Consider the following 21814-nt stretch of genomic DNA (forward strand, 5'->3'; position numbering starts at 1 on the left):
TAATGTTTTTAACCTTTTGGCAGGATCTGGTCTTTTTTGAACCATGATATGGGTTTCTGTGTTACTATTTGGACGAGATAGTTTTAAACCTAACTTTTTTGAAAGTCTTTTCGGCCTGAGCAAAGCCATCTGCAATTTAACTCAACATAAAGTCCCTCACGTTATACAGAGCACACCGGTGGGAGAGTTCCCTTTGGCAGCATCTGCTCTTTTTCGTTGCATGATTGGGAAGTTCCATTCTTGCTGAGTTGAATAACTGCTCGATTGTTTTGTTCTCCGGGTCCCTGTTTTTCTGTTCCTGCCCGTGTTTTGTTTGCCGAGGCGAGGTTGCTCTGCTTCTGTCTTTGGTTCAGTTGTGATGAAGTAGGTATTATTTTTGTAGAATCTAGTTTTTGGGTTACATGATTTCCTGTTCAAAGCTGCTCTGTTTCTTTTCCGGTTACTTTTGAACCCGTTATTGTTCCATTTCTGCTATGGAATGCTGCTGCATAGTTACGATTACTACTTTTAATGAAGATATCATGTGGTTTATGGCTTTTATACGTCTTCGAAGAACAGGTAGCACGCCGCTTCTTCAACGTACTCCGTAGCTGTTTTCTTGAGTTTCTTGTTTGAATCTTGTATATTTGCAGTCCATTGTTGATAGAGATGGTGCTTTAGGATTTTGTAGTCCTGTTTCGAAGTAGTGGCATATGCATTATGAAACGGAACATCTACATTATTTCGGCCACTGGTTCTCTAGCCGGAGAGAGACTTGCTTGTTTCGAGGTCTCCTAGGCGAGAGTCGTATGCCCCATTGTTCTTTTAGCACACACCATGTTGCTGGTGTGCGCTATAAGAACGTGTGTATCACGACCCGGTGTCTGCGAGTTTCTCTCCTTTAGTAGAATGGCTCTAATCATAACCCATAGATGGTCACGTAGGTGAATGATAAGAGGATATGTAATGGAAGCCTAATGGCCCAGGCAAATTTATAATCTTGCCTTAAAATTGAAAAAACTTGTATTCCAATAAAATTGGCCTAGTTAAATTGAAGCATAGGCACTTTACGAGGCCATATTAGCCTCAGCCCAAGACTTGGGCAGTGTGAACTCACTTGACATTTAGAATTCTAACTTCTAGTTTTTCACCACTAAAATTACAAAAATTATTGGCAAACTATATCATCGTTTTGAGGGCCTAGATTCTGCCTCTAGCTCCTAGACCAATCGCGCATTGTCAAAGTTAACTTTCCATTGTGGAAGTGCAGTTGAGTAGACCGCCACAGTAGCATGACCGATGCATGTATGTTCTTCTCCTTAATTTGGTTCCTTTGATTCCATTTCTGCTGCCCATCTCTCATCCACTTGATCCGAATACAGTTGATCATAATTTGGACCATCCACCTTTAACAAGAAATGGTGACCAATAAACATGGTTGGGAGGAGATGCAGAGAAGTAAAGAAAAAGATAAGGACGTCATGATCATTGATCAGGTTCTTGGATCGTTAGCTATCAGTTTCCTCTTTTGCTTGCTGCCTTGAAATTTCAAAGAAATATATCACAAGTCAGAAAGTAAGGAAAACCTTTAGCCACGCAACCCTATAAAGGCATGAAATTGGTTTTAGGTTGAATCCTCGTATGTGGATAGGTTCCAAATTTCATTCCATGAAAGCATGAGGAGTTCTATTAGCTACCTGACATGTTGGCCGGTACACATTTGCGGAATCTTGCCCATCAGCTGTTGGCTGCACATGCATAATGCTTATTCACCGACTGATCAATATGAGTGCTATTACAAGATTGTCAAAACAGGATTTAGTAGACTGGAGATATAAATAGAAAGGTTGTTTGCACCCAGCATCATGCATAATACTTACCCGTCGACCGAGCAATAGGAGCATTATCATGAATTTGTCAAAACAAGATTTAGTGGGCGGGAGACATAAATAGAAAGTTGTTTGCGCCTAACAGCATGCTGCTTATCAGTCAACTGAACAATATGAGTATTATCATGAGTTTGTCAAAACAGGATCCAGTGGAGTGGATACATAAATAAAAAGTTATTTGCGCTTAGCAGCGTGTGTAATTCTTATCGGTTAACCGACAAATAGGAGTACTATCATGCGTTTGTCAAAACAGAGTCCAGTGGACTCAGCGCTTAGCAGCATGCGTAATGCTTATATGTCAATCGATCAGTAAGAGTACTATCATGAGTTTGTCAAAACAAAATCCATGGCCTCGCTTGTTTGACTGGAATGTTAATATGGGAATAGTGATCGAATTCAATTCCTTACTTATTCTTGAATGAATTGGTTATGTTATTTCCATTTCAAATGTTTGGTTAAACTAAGGAATTATGATAAGGAAATCCTCCAACCTTTTTCAGGCCATGACAGATCTGCTGTGTGCTCTCTCACCGCTCCATCACCCTTCATTATCGCTTCCACCCCTTCCCCCTCCTCCTCCGCTGACCTCACCCACACCTGGCGGCATAGTCTCTCACTACCAAACCACACGAAACTGTCAGCCAACAGAGTTCTGAAGAAGACAATCTGCTCCACCATGATCCAAATTTTTTTAAATTTTTTTTTAATTTTATAATTTTGATGACCATCGGATTGGCAGGTTAGCCACAGATGCTGGTTCGTGTGTGTTTCAGTCTTGCAACGACAGAGGGGCAGTTGGTGTAGATTAAATAGGAATTGTTTCCCGTGAAACTCATCTCTTGTTTCCTTTCCTAGCCTACCCAAACGTTACAACTCGATGGAATGAGAAATGAATTCCCATTAGAGGTACAGATTACCGCCAAACAAACGCGGCCTATGAGTACTGTCATGAGGTTGCTAAAATAGGATTTAGTGGACTGGAGATATAAATAAAAGGGAGACTTTGGATGCGGTCCCTAGTTCTGAACAATCTTTGACTGAAACTTTGTTGGTTTTCAATTTTTGATCAAAGTCCCTAAAATTAATTGATAATTTATTTCTATGTACGTTACTATATTTTTTAAATTAAAAATTAAAATTTATAGTTGTTTATATTAATGAGATTTTAAATAAAAAACATAATTTGTGGGATTAAAAATATTAAAATATAAATATACTATTGTGTGTGTGTGTGTGTAAACATGGGTACATTCATAAAAAATAACCAAAAAATTATTGTATCAAAACATGGGTACATTCTTCAAAATGGGTACATTTAGCAAAAATAAAAATGGGTACAAATAAATAAAAAAAATATGGGTACAATACAAATAAAACTTTAAAAAATATGGGCACAAAAAGAAATTAATATATGGGTACAAATTAAAATTGAAAGGAAAATTGGTACAAATTAAAAAAGGGTTGCAAATTAAAAATGGGTACAAACTAAAAATAAAAATATATGATAAAAAATTTAGCCATAAATATAAATATACTAATTGTAACATTTTTAATATTAAATGAATATATTTATAAATAAAAAATATTTTATTATTGAAATAATTAATGATATTATTAATACAAAGGACCTTGATCAAAAATTGAAAAGTAATAAGGTTTTAATCAATAGAGTAGTAAAAATAAGGATGAAAACCTTATTACTTTTCAATTTTTGATCAAGGTCCTTTGTATTAATAATATCATTAATTATTTCAATAATAAAATATTTTTTATTTCTAAATATATTCATTTAATATTAAAAATGTTACAATTAGTATATTTATATTTATGGCTAAATTTTTTATCATATATTTTTATTTTTAGTTTGTACCCATTTTTAATTTGCAACCCTTATTTTTATTTTTAGTTTGTACCCATTTTTAATTTGCAACCCTTATTTTTATTTTTAGTTTGTACCCATTTTTAATTTGCAACCCTTTTTTAATTTGTACCCATATATTAATTTCTTTTTGTGCCCATATTTTTTAAAGTTTATTTGTATTGTACCCATATTTTTTTATTTATTTGTACCCATTTTTATTTTTGCTAAATGTACCCATTTTGAAGAATGTACCCATGTTTTGATACAATAATTTTTTGGTTATTTTTTATGAATGTACCCATGTTTACACACACACACACACACAATAGTATATTTATATTTTAATATTTTTAATCCCACAAATTATGGTTTTTTATTTAAAATCTCATTACTATAAACAACTATAAATTTTAATTTTTAATTTAAAAAATATAGTAACGTACATAGAAATAAATTATTAATTAATTTCAGGGACTTGGATCAAAAATTGAAAACCAACAAGGTTTTAGTCAAAGACTGTTCATAACTAGGGACCGCATCCAAAGTCTCCCTAAATAGAAAGTTGGAAAGTGCAGTACTTAGTCATTTCTTACCAAAGTCTGCTCGCAATTATTGACATGGAAGAAACAAGTGCCTCCCTTTCCCTCACCGTTTCTAAGAGAACTCCTCCCAACCTTGTCCCTGTGAAAGTTTTTCAAAATTAAGAAAATAATTTACTGTATTTCCTTCTTCCACGTGTGACGTACATGTATGAGTATAACAAAAACAATGTTTAGCTTTAAGATGTCATTTTGAGTTTAATTGTACGCATCTAACAGAGATATATTTGTTTTCATTTCTACTTATTGTTGGTCTTTTGAACTTTGATCACTAGAGCTTAGATCGAACTCTTTCAGAAAATGACCAGTATTGTGATAAGGGTGATGCTATAGAGACCACATTTTGTAAATCACATTTGAACCATCTATCTAATAGAGACATGGCTCCCCAAACAAGTTGGTTCTACTGCTATTAGAGAGATGGTTCACATGTAGTTTACAAAATATATATGGTCTCTCTAGTATTTTCTGTATTATAATATTTTCGTGCAGAAAAAGCTACTTAAGGACATCATGATTGGGTGCGAAGGGATTTTGTTCTATTGGCTGTCTTCTAATATTATCCATCAACTCAAAACGATTCCGACAGCGGATTGTGTTCTTAAAGCAAGTAAGAAGAGCACTATTCCAATTGTACAAATGATAACTAATACACACTGGAACAACAATTTCAAGAGAATAAACGAAACCCTAATGCTTTGTAGAGTACACCAAGTTAAAAAAAGGGAAGAAAAAGAAGCTGGAAGTTGCCTTTGTTCTACATTAGCAGATTCAGTATCGTCTGTATAAGCGTTGTTTATGAAGAAGTAGTAAATGCAGCATCATTTATCTTTGTTTTCAGTCGATGTTTTGTTGTCCCTATAAGGATATTCAGATGGGGTTGTCCATAGACCTACCAGTACTACTGGTTGAAGAAAAAGAAACATTGCCGACGAATACATGCTTGACAGCCGGAAAGACATTCCAGCAAAAACTCCACCCCAATAAACAACTTTAGATAAGGTAAGCTATGGAAATATACCAAGTAGTTAGAACTGATTACGCAATGATCGAGCACATACAATCTGCCTAACTTGAAGAAACTGTACATATATAGTACGTTAGGCCTTCTAAAGCAACTGAATTTGAAAGCAACTGCATGTGCATGTTACGATGTTAGGCCTTCCATATATGTTCTTCGAGGTTCTAGACCATGTAACCAAAACAACAAAAATCCTACACATTTGCAACCAAGCTGGCGATTGAGTGTGGGACTCGACTTTTATATCATCATATGTTAAGGGAAATCCATTTTTTAATTTATGCACAACTCTCTCTCATTCATCTATCGGATTGAACAAAAAATATTAAAGGTTGGAATTAAAAAAGCGTGCATAAATCACTCTTTTATATTAATAAATGAATCATATCCTTCATTTTATTTTATTTGTTAGAGAAGAGATAAAAGAGAATGGGATTAATTTTGCACAAATATTGTAAGAAGGAAACTGATGAGTGGATTTCTTTTAAAAGGAAATCGATGTGTTTAGCACCAAAAGGTTAATGGAATGGAATTTGTGTAGTATATCTGTAGTGTACTTCCTTCTTCCAGGTGTGACGTACGTGTATGAATATAACAAAAACAATATTTAGCTTGAGGCTACCGTTTCGAGTTTAATTGTACGCATCTAACGGAGATATCTCTCTTCTCGTTTCTACTTATTGTTAATCTTTTAAACTTTAGTTACTGGATCAAGCTCCTTCAGAAGATAAAAGTGATGCTAGAGAGACCATATTTTACAAATTAGATTTAAACCATCTCTTTATTAGAGATATGACTCACCAAACAAGCCGGTTCCACTCCTATCACATGTGGTTTACAAAATGTGGTATCCCTAGCATCTTCCATATGATATTATTTCGTGAAGCAAAAGCTAATTATGGACACGTCATAATTGGGTGAGAAGTGACAAACTCTCCTACTATGCCCCGATCGACCACGAGCCCTGCGTCACACTCATCTATCGAAGCAACGAAACTTAAACCTATCTATCGTTCGGTAAAAACCCCGCCCTAGTAGACAATTTGTCACCTGCGCAGGATATAGAAATTAACTAAAAAACTAAATTAAGAAGTTGTGTTGCGTATATAGGATAATCATATACCTCTAATTATTCAATATTTTCTCAAAGTTGTATGAGAAGTGTTGGGTTTTTATTTTACTTTTGAAAGCGCTTGTGCATTAGGGTGTTGAACTCTCTTGTGTTAATACGTCAAGACCTGAGATGGTTAGCTCTTTCTGCAACTGAACATTCATGAGTCGACAACTAACTGTTTTCTAGCAAGCTAGGTACCTCATCTGGGGCTTGATGGTTACTATAATTGGAAGGTGGGTTCAAGTTTCTCAGCTCATAATTGTTTTTTCTAGAATTTTTTTTGTTAAAGGCATGTTGAAAGTTTTATTAACACACCTGAAGTCCTTTCTGAAAGATCACTTTGAAGTGTTTTTTGAATAAGCATTTGGTATGTGGTTTTCAAAAAAAACAAAAAGAAATTTCTATTAGCTCGAAGTACTTTTAACATTTCATGTCGAAAGTAATCAGAAACACTTTTAGTTGCCAGAAACTGCTTACCATTCCAAAACAATCACAATAATCTTTAATTAATCACAACCAATAAATGGTTGCATAGCATGATAAGGCTTCCAACGTTATTTGATTGAACACAACTTAATTACACGATGATTTTATACGTCTGCCTCTATGCAAATGGTGTTGGCAACAGCTGCAAAACCACCACTAGCAACAGCAGCAACAACAAAACAAGAACAGAAGAAATTAAACGCAATGACAACAATAGTACGCATTTTAATCAGATTCCCAAACCACTAGACCCAATTAACTTTGTGAGTCCAAAAGTTATAGCCATAGCCATCCATCCTCCAACAAGTACTCTTGCACAAGACTTCCCCACTGGTGACCCCCCCAGCCTCGCCCCTACCCCTCCAAACACAACGAGCGCGATGCTCACCAAAACCGCCACCACGGCCAGCCTCGCCTTGTGCTCAGTTATAAATGCAGCTCCCAACAAAGGCACCACCGCGCCTATCGAAAAAGCAATGGCCGACGCCAAGGCGGCTTGCGCTGGATTCGGCAGCGACTTCTTCTTTGCCTCCTCTCTGTTCTCTGTCCTACCATTTTCCTTCATCTCTCTCTTCATTTGAGATATCTCTATGTCGTACTGAGTGTACACAGACACAAACTCTCCTATTGCCATGCTACATGCCCCAGCCACAAGCCCCGCAAACCCGGCAAGAAGCATGGCCTTCACATCTTGTTTCACAGCTCCCACACCCATCATGAGCGATGCAACGGAAACCAGCCCGTCATTGGCTCCCAACACGGCGGCGCGAAGCCACTGTGTCCTCTGGGAGTAGTCGAAGGTGTCACCTTCGTCGTCTTCGGGGATTGGAGATTGTCTTGGTTGATCGGTCACATTTCCATAAACTGGAATTTCTATGTGGTAAGTTGAAAATTGGTCACGTTGGGAAGCCATGTGTGAAGTTTTGTGTAGGATTTGGTATGGAAAGAAAAGAAGAGAGATTAGGATATTGATTGCTTGTGGAGGACACACGCCCGTATTAAGGTATTTATAGGGAGGTACGTACGGTTTTATGATTTTTCTGTTGTGTTAGTGCATATGTTGATGGACCATTTTTGGAGCTTAGTGGTGATGAGGAGGGAAACACTATATGTGGAAGGCATTACCCATAAGGGTCATTTCTCACTCAAACTAGGGTCTCGGAAACGATTAAATGAAAATTTTATGTAAATTTTCAGAAACAGATTAGTGGTCCACTATTAATCAATATTGATAATATCTTCAACTTAATCATCGTTGCAAGTCAAATGTAAAATTTTATCATCAAAGACATCACTACAATTTAACTTCATATGGTTTTCGATGTGAAACATGCTTCAACACATATATCAAGTTTGATTTGTTTGAAATGATGAATACTCTCTTACAAGTAACGAGCTAAATATTTTCCTGCTTAAAATATGTCATTTTTATCGGTTTTGGGCTCATTTCTTCTATCTTGAGTGCATACATGCATATACTATTTTGGAAATGTGAGACCTTGTTCACTTTGGTGGCTTTTGTGTGTGTAACTTATTCAAATCCACAAATTGTGTATGTAGTGGGGAAGATTGTTCAAATACCTGAAAGTGTAAATTATTTGAAGTGCGCATTCCACACAAATGCCACCATCAAATTACCAATTAAAGAATACATATTGACCGAAATAAAAATTTATCTTTTGTAGATTTTGGTATGAAATATCATTAATCTAGTGAGTGGAGTGTGCATTCCACACGAAAGCTTGTGGATGCTGGTTTTTATAGTGCAAAAAAGAAGGGTACATTCTTGTGGACAACTGGCTTTAATCCTTTAATTTCCACTAAAAGGCAATTAGTAATGTACTTATAATGCTGTTTAGTTCTTAACTAACCCACTAATTAAGGATATGACTTGGCTCCTGCTGCATAAGCAATGATCATCTTCATATGCTATACTCATATCATCATATGAATGCAGTGAAGAAAATTGAGATTCTATGTACAAATATGATATGGAAAACATGTTAAGTATAGCATTTTTGTATAGAAAGTAGTCCAATTACTTATAAGCATATGCAATGTCCCTTTTTTTCTAATTAATGTGAGATTGATACTCTCTAACATGTTCTCTCACGTGTGACGAATTTTTCAAACCTAACACATGAACAATACAAATAGGGTGACGTGGAGGACATGTGGCCATTAGGCTTCACACATGAAACAACTTACTATGATATATACCATGAAGAAAGTTGAGGCTCCATCAAAAAACCGATTGGAAATATGAAAAGTAACCTAATTACTTATAAGCACATACAACATCCCTTCTTTTTCTGACGGAAGATTGATACTCTAAACATGCAACAAGCCATATTGTCAACAGAAATGATTTCCGCCTTATTGTTTTCTCGTTCTACACTTATCCCTTTGTTTTATGTTCCTTAATTTTCTTTGATTTATTCACACAAACGGCTAAAAAAAGAGAGGTGCAAAAATAGAGATTGTTAAAAGTGAAATAAAGCACATTGCTGAACATGATGGTACAACTTCTGAGTTATAATAACTAAATTTAGACATGTTCCCAGTGATCTGTTAAAAGTGAAATAAATGACAAATAAAAAAGCAATGGCGATTTGCCCATCTGTACCAGCAACATTTGTGGTGTTCAAAGAATTGGTACTTTTATTCATATCTGTGAGAGAAGCTCTCATCAATTCCAACTGCACACCGTGGATCCATGAAATTCACTAGTCCGTTAATACAACCTGCGATTCATGAAAGTTACGAATATACAAAGAAACGGAAGTAGTTAGCATACGTTTTAGACCAGAAATCTGCTAACGGTTTTCTAAACAGAAGATGAACACTATAAGTACTCGGTTAAGCTACATGTAAGGTTTGGTTAGCAGCATGTACCAAGACTGACGTGGAAAAATGTCGATAGCTGAATGAAGAAAGTGAGGCACTCTCACCTTTTGAAGAAATTATCTTCAAGTTTCACGATAGTTTGGTATGGGCACTCCCGATGCTTCTGTCAGCTCCTTGAAAGCATTCTGCAATCTTCGAGTCACAGGTCCCACTTTTCCTTCACCAACTTCGCGACCATCAATCTTTATAACCTGGTAAACAAAATCCCATCAACTAGGTATTAATTTTTGCGAAGAGGACCATTCAAGCATCAATGAATGGAAGCACGAACAGTTGAATATGTAGTATGCAAGGCACTCACCGGACTGAGTTCTCCCATTGTTCCTGTAGTCCATACCTGCAGGGAATCCATGATAGATGTAAATAATAATTACATAATACAGAACAGAATGAAGAATACGTTCAAAACAAACACATGGGAATAACACTTCCGTTAATACTTAACAAGTATATATTATGTAACCAACTATGCGTATTTATGTAAGAAAACCTCATCAGCAGTATGGAACTCTGATAGGCTGATCCTTCTCTCCTCTAAGACCAACTTCTCCTTCACTACAAGATCCTTCACCTGCAAATTCGAAAGATCATTGAGTCACAGGAAAAACAAGTGTAAAATATTATTTACCAAACAAATCGTTACTTTGTCAAGGGTCGATGTACTCAGGTTAATATCTCATTATCACCAAAGTGAAGGATAAAAATATTTAAAATTCATGGAGAACGATGGCAATTCGAATAACAAGAGGGAAATCTACAGTAACTTACAGTTGCTCGAGTAATGCCAGGAAGGCAGTAATCAGCATGAGGAGTCAAAACACGGCCTTTCTTCAACAAAAACTGCATAATCAAACACGGGAGTTTGTTTACAGTGTGGATGTCACATAATTTACATGGAGTGAAAGGAACAGATAGGACGTGATAATACAAAAGCAGAAGTCCCTACAACATTGCATTACTTAAGGACGGGTCTAAATTTTTTGCTCATTAAAAATGTACGAACTAGAAAGTAAGTTGATCCAGCCCTCTAACATTCACTTGAGACTAGTTTACATGGACACGTGTCCGAATCCTTTAACAAATGAAATTCATAAATAACAATGAAAACCACATCTGGAAAATGGAACCTAGCTACCAACTTTTCATACAGCACCAAAACCTGAAATAGAAAGAGCACAGGCTTACAATGTTCGTAGCATTTGTTTCAGACACATAACCATCCTTGTCAAGCATGATTGCATCATCAGCATTTGCATTGTTTCCTTCTATCTGCAATATATTCAAGATGATTTAAACAAACGTAGGTCAAAGTTCTGCAAGATCAATACACAGCGTGTGGCATGTTACTAGCGGATGATAAGAACAGAACAAACCTTTGCAAGTATATTATTGAGTAGGTTATTGTGGTGAATCTTTGAATCCAAATTCTGGTAAAAGAAAAAAGGGAAAAAAAAATTGAAAGTCAATGGACTGAAATAGCAGAAAAATCGATCAGACAAATGAAGCATGAGAAAAGAAAGAGAAAAATGAGAAGACTACATTTGGTGAATTACGACGGGTGGTAGCTGTAACAAGAGTTATCCCCTTTGTATTGTCATAGACCGGGGGCTTCCATTCAGGAAGCACTGCATGTTTGGAGAAATAGAAAGTACAGCATTAGAAAGACCAAAAATTTTACTAGCGCATTACACAATCAGGTTAGGTTTCTTTTTTCTCCTAGCGAAGAATAGAACACGCATGTCAAACAAAATCAAATGTTGCATGGGAGGACAGAGGATTGAGATTTTTATTGTACCAATCAAGGTGCATCCATAGAGATTGAATGCTGGGCTCATGCCAGAAGTAACCTGAAGATGAAAAGAAACGATAAAATCACTCGAGGAATAAAGAGTGCACCAAACAACTACACCAAAAATATTTAATCCAAAACTTGGCCCAACTTTTAACATGAAATTAAAGTGGACACACTCACAACAGTCCACTACTCACCACTTTTATCACCACCAAGCTTATGATACTTAATGAAAAAATACCTCGTAATACTTTTGATGGAGCCTTACCAGGTACCATTGATGTAAAGATTATTAAACACGGAGACTTAAGGTCTATGTTATTGATTCCATTTACTATGTCGCATTCTAGTCCAAACCATTTTGCGAACCATAATAAATAATGCAACTACAAAAACAGCAGATAACAAATCTCTAGCAAAAAATGATATGGATGCCATAAAAAATCCTTCACCTTTTTGCCACGTGTCAGACTTAGTCGGATGTGTGAATTGTCGAACATTCCATTTCGAATAAGAGTTCTAAAGATGGCTTCCTTAACCTGAAGAAATGAGATACAGTATTAGGATGAGCTGACAACTCATTTCTAAGCTATAGGCCAAATCTACTGAAGAAAAAATCTCTTCACATAAGACCCAACACGATGAATTGAACTCTCACCTCTTCGCGAGTAGGAACATTGTTGAATGCCAAAGCCTTTGCGGAGTCAAATAACCTATTGGTATCAAAATAATGTATACATTAGGTTAATGAAAGGATAAGATTCAACATTAAAGATTAACTCTTTTGAGGGATATTAAGCATCACCAACATATCATAATAGAACATTCTAAATTATAAGTTTTTCCAACTTATCAAGTCACCAGGAATCAATCTTGTCAAAAATCGGATTTTCTCTCCTCTTACCTATCTAAATGCTCTTCAAGCTTGAATATCTTCCCATCATAAACTCGAATACCCTCCCAAACTGAATCACCGCCTTGGACAACCGAATCGAACACAGAAACCTTAGACAGGATACAGGATAAAAATAAATATCCAACCTTAGCATTAAAACAAAACACTGGAGTGATTCTGTCGGCTGGAAATCATCAAGTATCTTGCGTACAATTACCTTTGCACTATCACGCGGTACAATCTCATCATCAACCCATGCAAGTAGCTTCTTATTTTCTGGAACTGGAAGATCGGGATCAGGCAAAGGAGACTTCAGAAGGCTCGATGTCTGCCTCATATGACGCCTAAGAAAGTTGTAGAATGGTAGGCTTTGCTCAAGCACGTCATACAGAGACATAGGGAATGGCTGAAAAACACAAAAAGAGCATAAGCTCAAACGAAACATTCAGTCATGTCATAACTTGAGTTGCCAATATCTTTTATTTTTGGATGTCTTTGCGTCCATTTTTTCCATGCGATAAAAATGACTAGTTCCTTGACTAAAAATACAACACTTATGGTTTCAACATATCACAAATTACATGTAATGCAATGCACAAATATCATACCGCAGGATATTTTCTTGGTGGTTGAAAGCCTGTCGATTTATGCACAGTTTCATACCACCATGGAGCCCAAACACCATCTATTGCTTTTGGACCGGCCTCCCATCTAAAAAAGATAAAAAAAAAAATTCATTGGGAACTTGTCATGCACAAAAAAAAAATTAAACTAAACTACAAAAGCGACATTTATGTTAAAAGAACTAAAACTAGACAAGAACACTGTCAACTTAAATGGAATGGCTTTTGCATACTTGAGCATTGTGGGCTGAAAAGGAATTTCCAAGTCTTCACAAAGACCGCTTAATGTAGCCTGCATCATCAACGAGATAAAGTGGAAAAGAAAACAGAAGATTGAGAAAGTTTTACTTAATCAATACATAAACACTATGCAATGCTTGGACAATGCAGAGAAATCACTTGTGATAAGTCGTGAATATGTATAAAAAAACTCTCTAATACCTCAGGATTTCGTTGAAGTTCTGCTGCATCAACAACGGGAGGGGGTCGCCCCAGTTGCGAGAGCTCACTATATATGGCAACCATTTCTGCCAAACTTAATTCAACAAGGGATGGAGGAACAACCTTGTCAAAGGATGGCTAACAAACATCGAACGGTAAAGTCAGCAGCCTAAAATGTGAAGCATGGCTAAACTCAAAATTACCAACACCACAAAATAGATTTCACTCTGTTTACGCACATAGACTCTTACCAAAATATCAAGTGGATTCCGGATCAGAATGAAGTGCTTTCCTTTCTTCATTAAATCATTAGGTAATCCAGGCACACGTTGCTTTGCGATATGCTGTAGATCACGAAAATACTGACATCAGTATTAAATCAACTAGCAAAAACACCGAAACAAAAGCATTTTCTGGGGTGGTCCAGATAAGATAACAAAAACACAGCCATTAGCTTGCTCAATCAGGGAAAATATCATTTATCACCTTACAGAGGCGATACTTCTTTCTTCCAGGGCCGTAGATGATATCTTTTACAACTTTATTTCCATCAGATTCCTAATAGAAATGACATAAAAATTCAATGTTAAGAGAATCAGGGAAAAGAGAACAAATTGGAGCCAAAACATAAATTTAAATTTTACGATGCATCAAGCCAGTTTTTCGAGGGAAACAAAACATTAGGATGCAAACGGCAAAATAAACACGAAAAGACATCGGAGATCACACTGGCGAATAACAGAAAATCAGATTAATCTTATGTTTTGCCAATAAACAAAAGAGTAACCTCTATCCAGGTCCTTCAACCTTCATTTTCAAGTCAAACTAAGGAATCTAAAAACGAGAAACAACGCTTTTAATATAACATTGGCGAATGGCAATCCTGCTCGTATAGATCCTACTTTTCCTACACCAGCCACTGCCACTAATGCTAACAATAACAACAGTAGCAAGATTAATTATATAACCAATGCAACAACAACAACAACCAAGCCTCATCCCACTAAGTGAGGTCGGCTGTATGAATCCTAAAACACCACTGTGCTCGGTTTTGCACCATGTCTTTATTGGAATAAGTCAATATTTAGAAGAAAAGGAATGTAAATATCTTGTAATTATTAGAGTCATGTTTTAGGAAGGATATTGTATCGTTTACTTTGTTTCCTTTTGTAACAAGGATTGTATGTACTATTTATTCAGAATATGGAATACATGAAAATTAAGCCGTAAAATTCTATTTGGCATCAGAGCCAAGTTTGCCGTAACCCTAGAAACTGTAAAGCAATATTTTCTTCCGCTGCTATGTTCGGTCGACTTGTTCCTGCACTGCTTGTTGCAGAAATCGGTCAGGGCGTGTATAGTGGATTTGCAGCAGTGTGATCTTGCTGCCGCGTGTGGTGCTGTGCTTTTGCAATTATGCCGTGTATTGGTGCGTTTGTTCTGCCCTTGTAAGAGCTACAGGCATGGTGTGCCGTGTGAATTGATGGTGCTTGTATGATTGCAGACTTGATAGTAATAAAAAAAAGGGAGATTTGATGTTGCTTGCTGCACGATTGCAGCATGTAAATCTGTGACCACAACCAAAATAATAAAAAAATAAAAGGGATTTGCTGCTGCTTGCAGTGTGTGAATTGTTCTGTTGTACCGTGGGCTGTAGTTTGTGCTACTTATTTCTATCCGTAGATCAGTGTGGCCGCTGCTGTCAACCAAGAACAAAAAGATTGTTGCCGCTTGCTGTCCTTGGGCAGAGTGTAAGGGTTTCCTTTTTATACCGTAAGGTTTTGCGTGTCTTCTGCTGGAACTGCAGTGTTGTGCCGTGTGGTTGCCTGCAACTGTTGACTGCAATTGTGTGGTTTGTTGTGTATCTGCATTGTGCCGTACTTGCTGTTTTGTCAGTGTTGTGCAGTGTGTAGTGACTGCTGTGCAATATATTGTTATTTCAATGACAAATACAGGTTGGATTTTAGATTCTGGTGCTACGGATCATATGACGTATGATAGAACTTTGTTTCAGTCCATGAAAGACCCTCATAGAAAGTGTGTGGCAACTGCCAATGGTTCTACTGCTGCTGTTGTTGGAGCAGGAACAATATCTCTTACACCATCTCTTCCCTTACATAATTGTTTATTGGTTCCATCATTGTCCCATCACTTATTGTCTGTACCTCAAGTCACTGAACAATTGGATTGTGTTGTATTAATGTATCCTTCATTTTGCTTACTTCAGGACATTCAAACAAAGGAGATCATTGGGCGTGGCACTAAGAGAGAGGAGTTATATTATGTGGATGACGTTGTTTCTGGCAGAGCTAATGCAGTTCGAGCATCTCGTACCAATAATTTATAGGAAGTTTGGTTATTGCATCGTCGGTTAGGACATGCTTCATTTGGTTATTTGAGGCGTATGTTGCCTAGTTTATTTCATGAAATAAAAGAATCAGACTTACATTGTGAGGTATGTATTCTCACGAAGAGTCATCGCGTTTCGTTTCCTCCTAGTATGAATAAAAGATTGTTTCCTTTTGAACTTGTGCACTCTGATGTTTGGGGTCCCGCTCCTGTTAGTACTTTGTCTGGAATTAAATGGTTTGTTACCTTCGTTGATGATTGCACTCGTATGACTTGGATTTATGTGATGAAGAATAAAAGTGATGTGGGTATGGTGTTTCGATCATTCTCTCAAATGGTTGCAACACAATATTCCTCTGTTATTAAGGTTCTCCGCTCTGATAATGGAGGTGAGTATATTGGTTCCGAGTTGTCCGGCTTTCTTCGGGATCAAGGAATTCTACATGAGACTACTTGTACTCATACCCCACAACAAAATGGGGTTGCTGAAAGAAAGAACCGTCATATCTTGGAAACTGCCCGTGCCTTGCTCATTGGTGCATCTGTACCTAAACGGTTCTGGCCTGAAGCTGTCACCTATGCCGTGTGTGTGATTAACCGTATGCCATCCCGGGTTGTGGATTTTCGTACACCTCTCCAAGTATTAACAGAGTTTGTTCCAATAGTGTCAACTAATACTCTTTCTCCTCGTGTGTTTGGGTGTGTAGCCTATGTTCATATTCACAAGATTCATCGTAGTAAGCTCGATCCATGTGCTCACTGGTGTGTTTTTCTGAGATTTGCTCCTCAACAGAAAGAGTATAAGTGCTACCACCCTGAAACTCGTCATATGTATGTAACTATGGATGTTACCTTTTCCGAATCCGAGTTCTTTTATGCTTCGACTCCATCACCTTCCGATCACCCGGGGGAGAATATGAGTGGTGATCTTGGGTGGTTGGAAATATGTAGCTTAGGGGGAGTATTTATTGACAAAAAAAGCTGTGAAAGCTCTCGGCAAGACACTGCCGAGAATGTGAGTATCATTCAGCCAAGTAGCACTGAACCAGTTGAGTCTTCTCAGCAATGTGTTGCCGAGTGTGATGTTGAGTGTCAGCAGGGAGTTCCCGAACCAGTTTCACCGCTCCAGCCATTAGCTACCGAACTCGCAACCCCTTCTCTCTCAAGCTCAATAGTGCCACCCAATATGTCTTCTCTGAATATTCCTGAGGTAAGTACTACTGATGCTCATGTAACTAATCCAGATAATGTTATGAGTACATATAAGTTGCCGCCAAGGCAAAATCGTGGTGTTCCTCCTGACAGGTTTTCTCCTGAAGGAAAAGTGAAGTATCCAATAGCTAATTATGTGTCATGCTCAAACCTTGCACCAGAACGTCAAGCCTAGGTAAACAATGTGGAAGCAATCCAAGCACCAACCCGAGTTGAGGAGGCCTTGAAGGATCCTAAATGGGCTACTGTGATGGATGAGGAAATGATGGCACTACATAAGAACGATACATGGGAGGTAACTAAGCTACCTAAAGGGAAGAAACCGGTTGGGTGTAGATGGGTCTTTACGATCAAATACAAGGCAGACGGATCGGTAGACACGTATAAAGCAAGGTTAGTAGCAAAAAGCTATACTCAAACTTATGGTGTTGATTATCAGGAGACTTTTTCTCCAGTAGCGAAGATGAATACAATACGAGTTCTGATTTCTTTAGCTGCAAATTTGAATTGGCCACTAGTTTGATGTGAAAAATGCTTTTCTTCATGGGCACTTGGAAGAAGAGGTATATATGGATTTTCCTCCAGGGTACAATGCCAGAGGGAAAACCGGAGTATGTAGGTTGCAAAAGTCACTCTACGGACTTAAGCAATCACCTCGTGCGTGGTTTGGTAGATTTACCCAAGTTATGAGGCGGATTGGGTATTATCAAAGTCACTCGGATCATACATTATTTGTGAAACAGGAAAGTGGTAAGGTGACAGCCTTAATTATTTATGTGGATGACATGATAATAATAGGTGATGATTCGGAAGAGATGATGAAGCTAGAACAAAACCTTGCCGCCGAGTTCGAGATGAAGAATTTGGGAGATTTGAAATATTTTCTTGGCGTGGAAGTTGTTCGGTCATCTAGAGGTATTTTCTTGTCTCAACGTAAATATGTTCTAGATTTATTAAAGGAAACAGGAATGCTGGGATGTAAGCCTGTGGACACTCCTATCGTAGAGAAACATTTTTTGGGGATTTATCCAGATCAGGAACCGGTTGACAGAGGTAGATATCAAAGACTAGTGGGGAGGCTGATTTATCTTTCTCACACTCGTCCAGATATTACCTATGTTGTAAGTGTGGTTAGTCCGTTTATGTAGTCACCAAGCGTGGATCATATGGCGGCAGTAATGAGAATCTTGGCATATTTGAAGTCTGCCCCTGGTAAAGGAATTTTGTATGAATGTCATGGACATATGAGGATTGAGGGATTTACTGATGCTGATTGGGCAGGTGATGTGACTGATAAACGGTCTACATCTGGGTATTTTACTTTTGTTGGAGGTAATTTGGTTACGTGGTTAAGCAAGAAGCAGAATGTGGTATCACGGTCTTCTGCCGAAGCTGAGTATAAGGGTATGGCACATGGTGTGTGTGAGATTCTTTGGCTACGAGAGTTACTTTGGAGTCTTGGTTTTAAGCAGAAGGAGGCAATGAAGTTGTATTGTGATAATAAGTCTGCCAGGGAAATAGCCGAGAATCCAGTACAACATGACAGGACTAAGCATATTGAGGTTGATAGACATTTTATCAAAGAAAAGTTGGAGAAAAAGATTGTGTCAATACCGTTTGTGAACTCAGAAGAACAACTTGCAGATATCCTTACCCATGCCGTGTGTAGTAGAAGATTTGGTAATTCACTTGTCAAGTTGGGCATGAGTAATATCTATGCTCCAACTTGAGGGGGAGTATTGGAATAAGTCAATATTTAGAAGAAAAGGAATGTAAATATCTTGTAATTATTAGAGTCATGTTTTATGAAGGATATTGTGTCCTTTACTTTGTTTCCTTTTGTAACAAGGATTGTATGTACTATTTATTTAGAATATGAAATACATGAAAATTAAGCCGTAAAATTCTATTGTCTTCCATTAGATCCAAGTACTCCACACTTCGATAAATTATATAACCAACGCAAGACAGCAAAATTCGACAAATTCACAAACTTTTACAATCAACCAAAGCATAAAAACCAATTGAGATATTACCAAATAAGGAGTAAAAAGTAAATAACTTAAGTAAATTTAGTCTTACAACAGCAAATAAACTTGTAATTAGGGATGAAATTTTTTACTGACTTACCATTTTGGATAGAACTTTCTCCCTGTAGGGCCTGTCAAAACCTGTCACTTGCAGGAAAGTTGCATACAGTGGTTCATCAAGCACTTCCATGTCATCCCTCTAAACACAAAACAAAACAATACAAAAATACAAGTCTCGATTACTAAAAGCCCAAAATTTAGGTTTTCTTCTGCAATAAAAAAAGACAATCTTTAACATTGCAGTTTCTTAGGCCTATTTGGGATTGATTCTTCAAGAGCTAAAAGCGTTTCCTGGCAACCAAAAATGCTTCTGAGGCAGAAAACGTTAACGGTGCTTTTGGGTCGTAAATGCACTTACAACCTGACACTGCTAGATGCTTCTCCAAAAAACACTTGTAGCACAAGCGCTTATAGAAAAAATACTTATGGAAAAAATCACTTAAGAGCAGAACTGCTTTCTAATGAAGCAGTCCCAATCAAGGCCTTACAGAACCCAGAAGAGAATATTGAAGAAATTGGAGGGCACCTGAGCAAAAGAATACATGAGGGTGGTCGACAGTGATCTTGGAGCTGCCCACATGTGGATCACTTCCACTTCAGCTTCTGCTCGGTTCTTGAGCTCTTCCATGGTGAAATGATTCGGACTAAAATCAAAATTCACAAACTTTTTGAGGGATTAATTGGGATTTTGAAGCTTTGAGAATCTGAGCAAATGGCTGCATGTAGAGCTGACAGCTCTGCAACTTGAAAACTGATTGATTGGAACTGGATGGTCTAGATTTACCTAGATTTTGTCAAAGGAAAACAGACAGGACTGGAAAGTCAGCTCTTGCATCTTATCTCGATGTTGTCTGCTGGAGTTACTGTTAGTAAACTGAGAATTATGTAACAAATACTTAAAAGTTCATCTCTTTTTACTATTTACTGTTTACCTGTACATGAGATTTGAACTTACTTTGGAATTGCTTTTGGGTTACCCTTTTAAATAATTAAAAACACTTTTGATTTTGTTTGATTTTAAATGACAAAAATGTTTTTGGGCCTTGGAAGTACTTTTTGAAAAGCACTTCAAATTGCTCTTTCAAGAAGCTGTTAAAACTTTTATTGAAAGAATTCAATATGTTTCTAATGGAAACACTTGTGTTTATTTATAGAAATAATATTTTTATTATTTTGAATAAAAGCGATAATATGAATTTAATTTACTTTATGAGATGATGAGAGTATCTGAATTCGAGCACAGTGAATTAGTGAGTTAAGAGAAAGACTAATCATCAAGACAATACACTACTTACAATGAAAAATAATAATTTTCACGTAACTAATTTCAAATGAACATGAAGACTGCTAAACCAAACGGTCAAATAAAGATAAGAAAGTTAATAAAGCGAGAATCATAACCTAACTTGGTGGGTGGATAAGTTTGGTGGAGAAATTCTTGGGTTTGGCTATCGAATCATCCATGGTGAGAGTTTTTGGAGAAAGTTTTGTATGATACATATATATTGTCATGGTGACGTTTCATGCCAAAACTAAAATCCATTTTGAGAATGCTTGGAAAAGGATTTATATGTCACAGATAGACTGTTATGGCGGCCTTTCATGCCAAGACTATAATCCACACTGAATGTTTGGAGAAGGTTTTGTGACACAAACACATAATCGTGGTGGCGTTTCATGCCAAGAGTATAAAGACTTGTTAGTTTCTCTCCATTTGTCTTTGTACCATTGACCGAGATGTCACTATAACAGTATATATGTACCATATGGGTGTGTTTGTTTGCCTTAACTCCCAAGTTTGTTTGGTGGAAGGATTAACTTTAGTGGATTAGGAGGCACTCACCTCGACTAACGCCCTCACTAGAGGTTCATAGTGGGTCCTTAAAAAAATAGTCGGATGTTAAGACCGCTTCGCTTCACCCCTCTATTCATCTGCGGGCTTTCATCAATCTCATTATGTTGGCTTTCAGACGAATCGATCTCGTCCTTCATACATCAACAACCGCAGTAGCAGATCAACGACGTCTTCAGCAAAACGATCTCATAATTCTGTAGGGGCGATGCAGGGGTTTTAGAGGGATTGACCGACTTCAACGACAAGCTTCTCGTTGTCTCCAGTCCAGCCTTTCTTCCTCCTGCAAGCAGCGACTCAAGGCTATCTCTTCCACCTCCTCATCCTTTTCTTTTTTCTTATTCGAAACAAATTCAAAGATGTAAACTTTGAAGAAGGAGAAATTGAATTGTTGTTGTTCTTTTTGTCTACAGATTCTTGAAGTAGCAGAGGAAAAATGAGAGTTTTATGCAATTTTTTATTTTTGGGATTATCGGTTTTGGCTTTGGTAGTCTGGTGGGTTTTTGTGTTTTCATCAATTCAGAGCTTGAGGAACTGAATGTAAAATCTTTTCTTATTTGAAGCTTTTGATTTTTAGGTTTTTGATATAGTGCAAGAATCTTTCAAGTGGAAATCATTCTTGTGTTTTATGTTGTTGTTCATGGTGTGTGCTCAATTAATTGAGTATTTTGTGTTTAGAGATTTTGATTAAACAATTGGTTGAA

General features: G+C 37.1%; 2 protein-coding genes across 2 annotated transcripts; both read right to left on the minus strand.

The window, feature by feature from the left end:
- Positions 1 to 6942: 6942 nt before the first annotated feature.
- Positions 6943 to 7942, minus strand: LOC126619070 (vacuolar iron transporter homolog 4-like). The gene has a single exon (XM_050287334.1). It carries the CDS (start codon positions 7860 to 7862, stop codon positions 7179 to 7181), a length of 684 nt encoding a protein of 227 aa, XP_050143291.1. The 5' UTR covers positions 7863 to 7942; the 3' UTR covers positions 6943 to 7178.
- Positions 7943 to 9429: 1487 nt separating this feature from the next.
- On the minus strand, positions 9430 to 20092 carry LOC126619071 (branched-chain-amino-acid aminotransferase-like protein 1). The gene is made up of 20 exons (XM_050287335.1): positions 19785 to 20092; positions 19299 to 19397; positions 14094 to 14165; positions 13859 to 13951; positions 13608 to 13745; positions 13400 to 13458; positions 13152 to 13254; positions 12761 to 12949; positions 12553 to 12653; positions 12307 to 12361; positions 12101 to 12187; positions 11652 to 11703; positions 11396 to 11481; positions 11230 to 11283; positions 11042 to 11125; positions 10625 to 10696; positions 10347 to 10427; positions 10158 to 10193; positions 9901 to 10047; positions 9430 to 9693 (listed from the first exon to the last, which is right to left on the minus strand). Exons 1-19 carry the CDS (start codon positions 19884 to 19886, stop codon positions 9919 to 9921), a joined length of 1692 nt encoding a protein of 563 aa, XP_050143292.1. The 5' UTR covers positions 19887 to 20092; the 3' UTR covers positions 9430 to 9693; positions 9901 to 9918.
- Positions 20093 to 21814: the final 1722 nt, after the last annotated feature.

The sequence above is a fragment of the Malus sylvestris genome, chromosome 4, assembly GCF_916048215.2.
Source record: "Malus sylvestris chromosome 4, drMalSylv7.2, whole genome shotgun sequence".
NCBI classification, from domain to species: domain Eukaryota; kingdom Viridiplantae; phylum Streptophyta; class Magnoliopsida; order Rosales; family Rosaceae; genus Malus; species Malus sylvestris.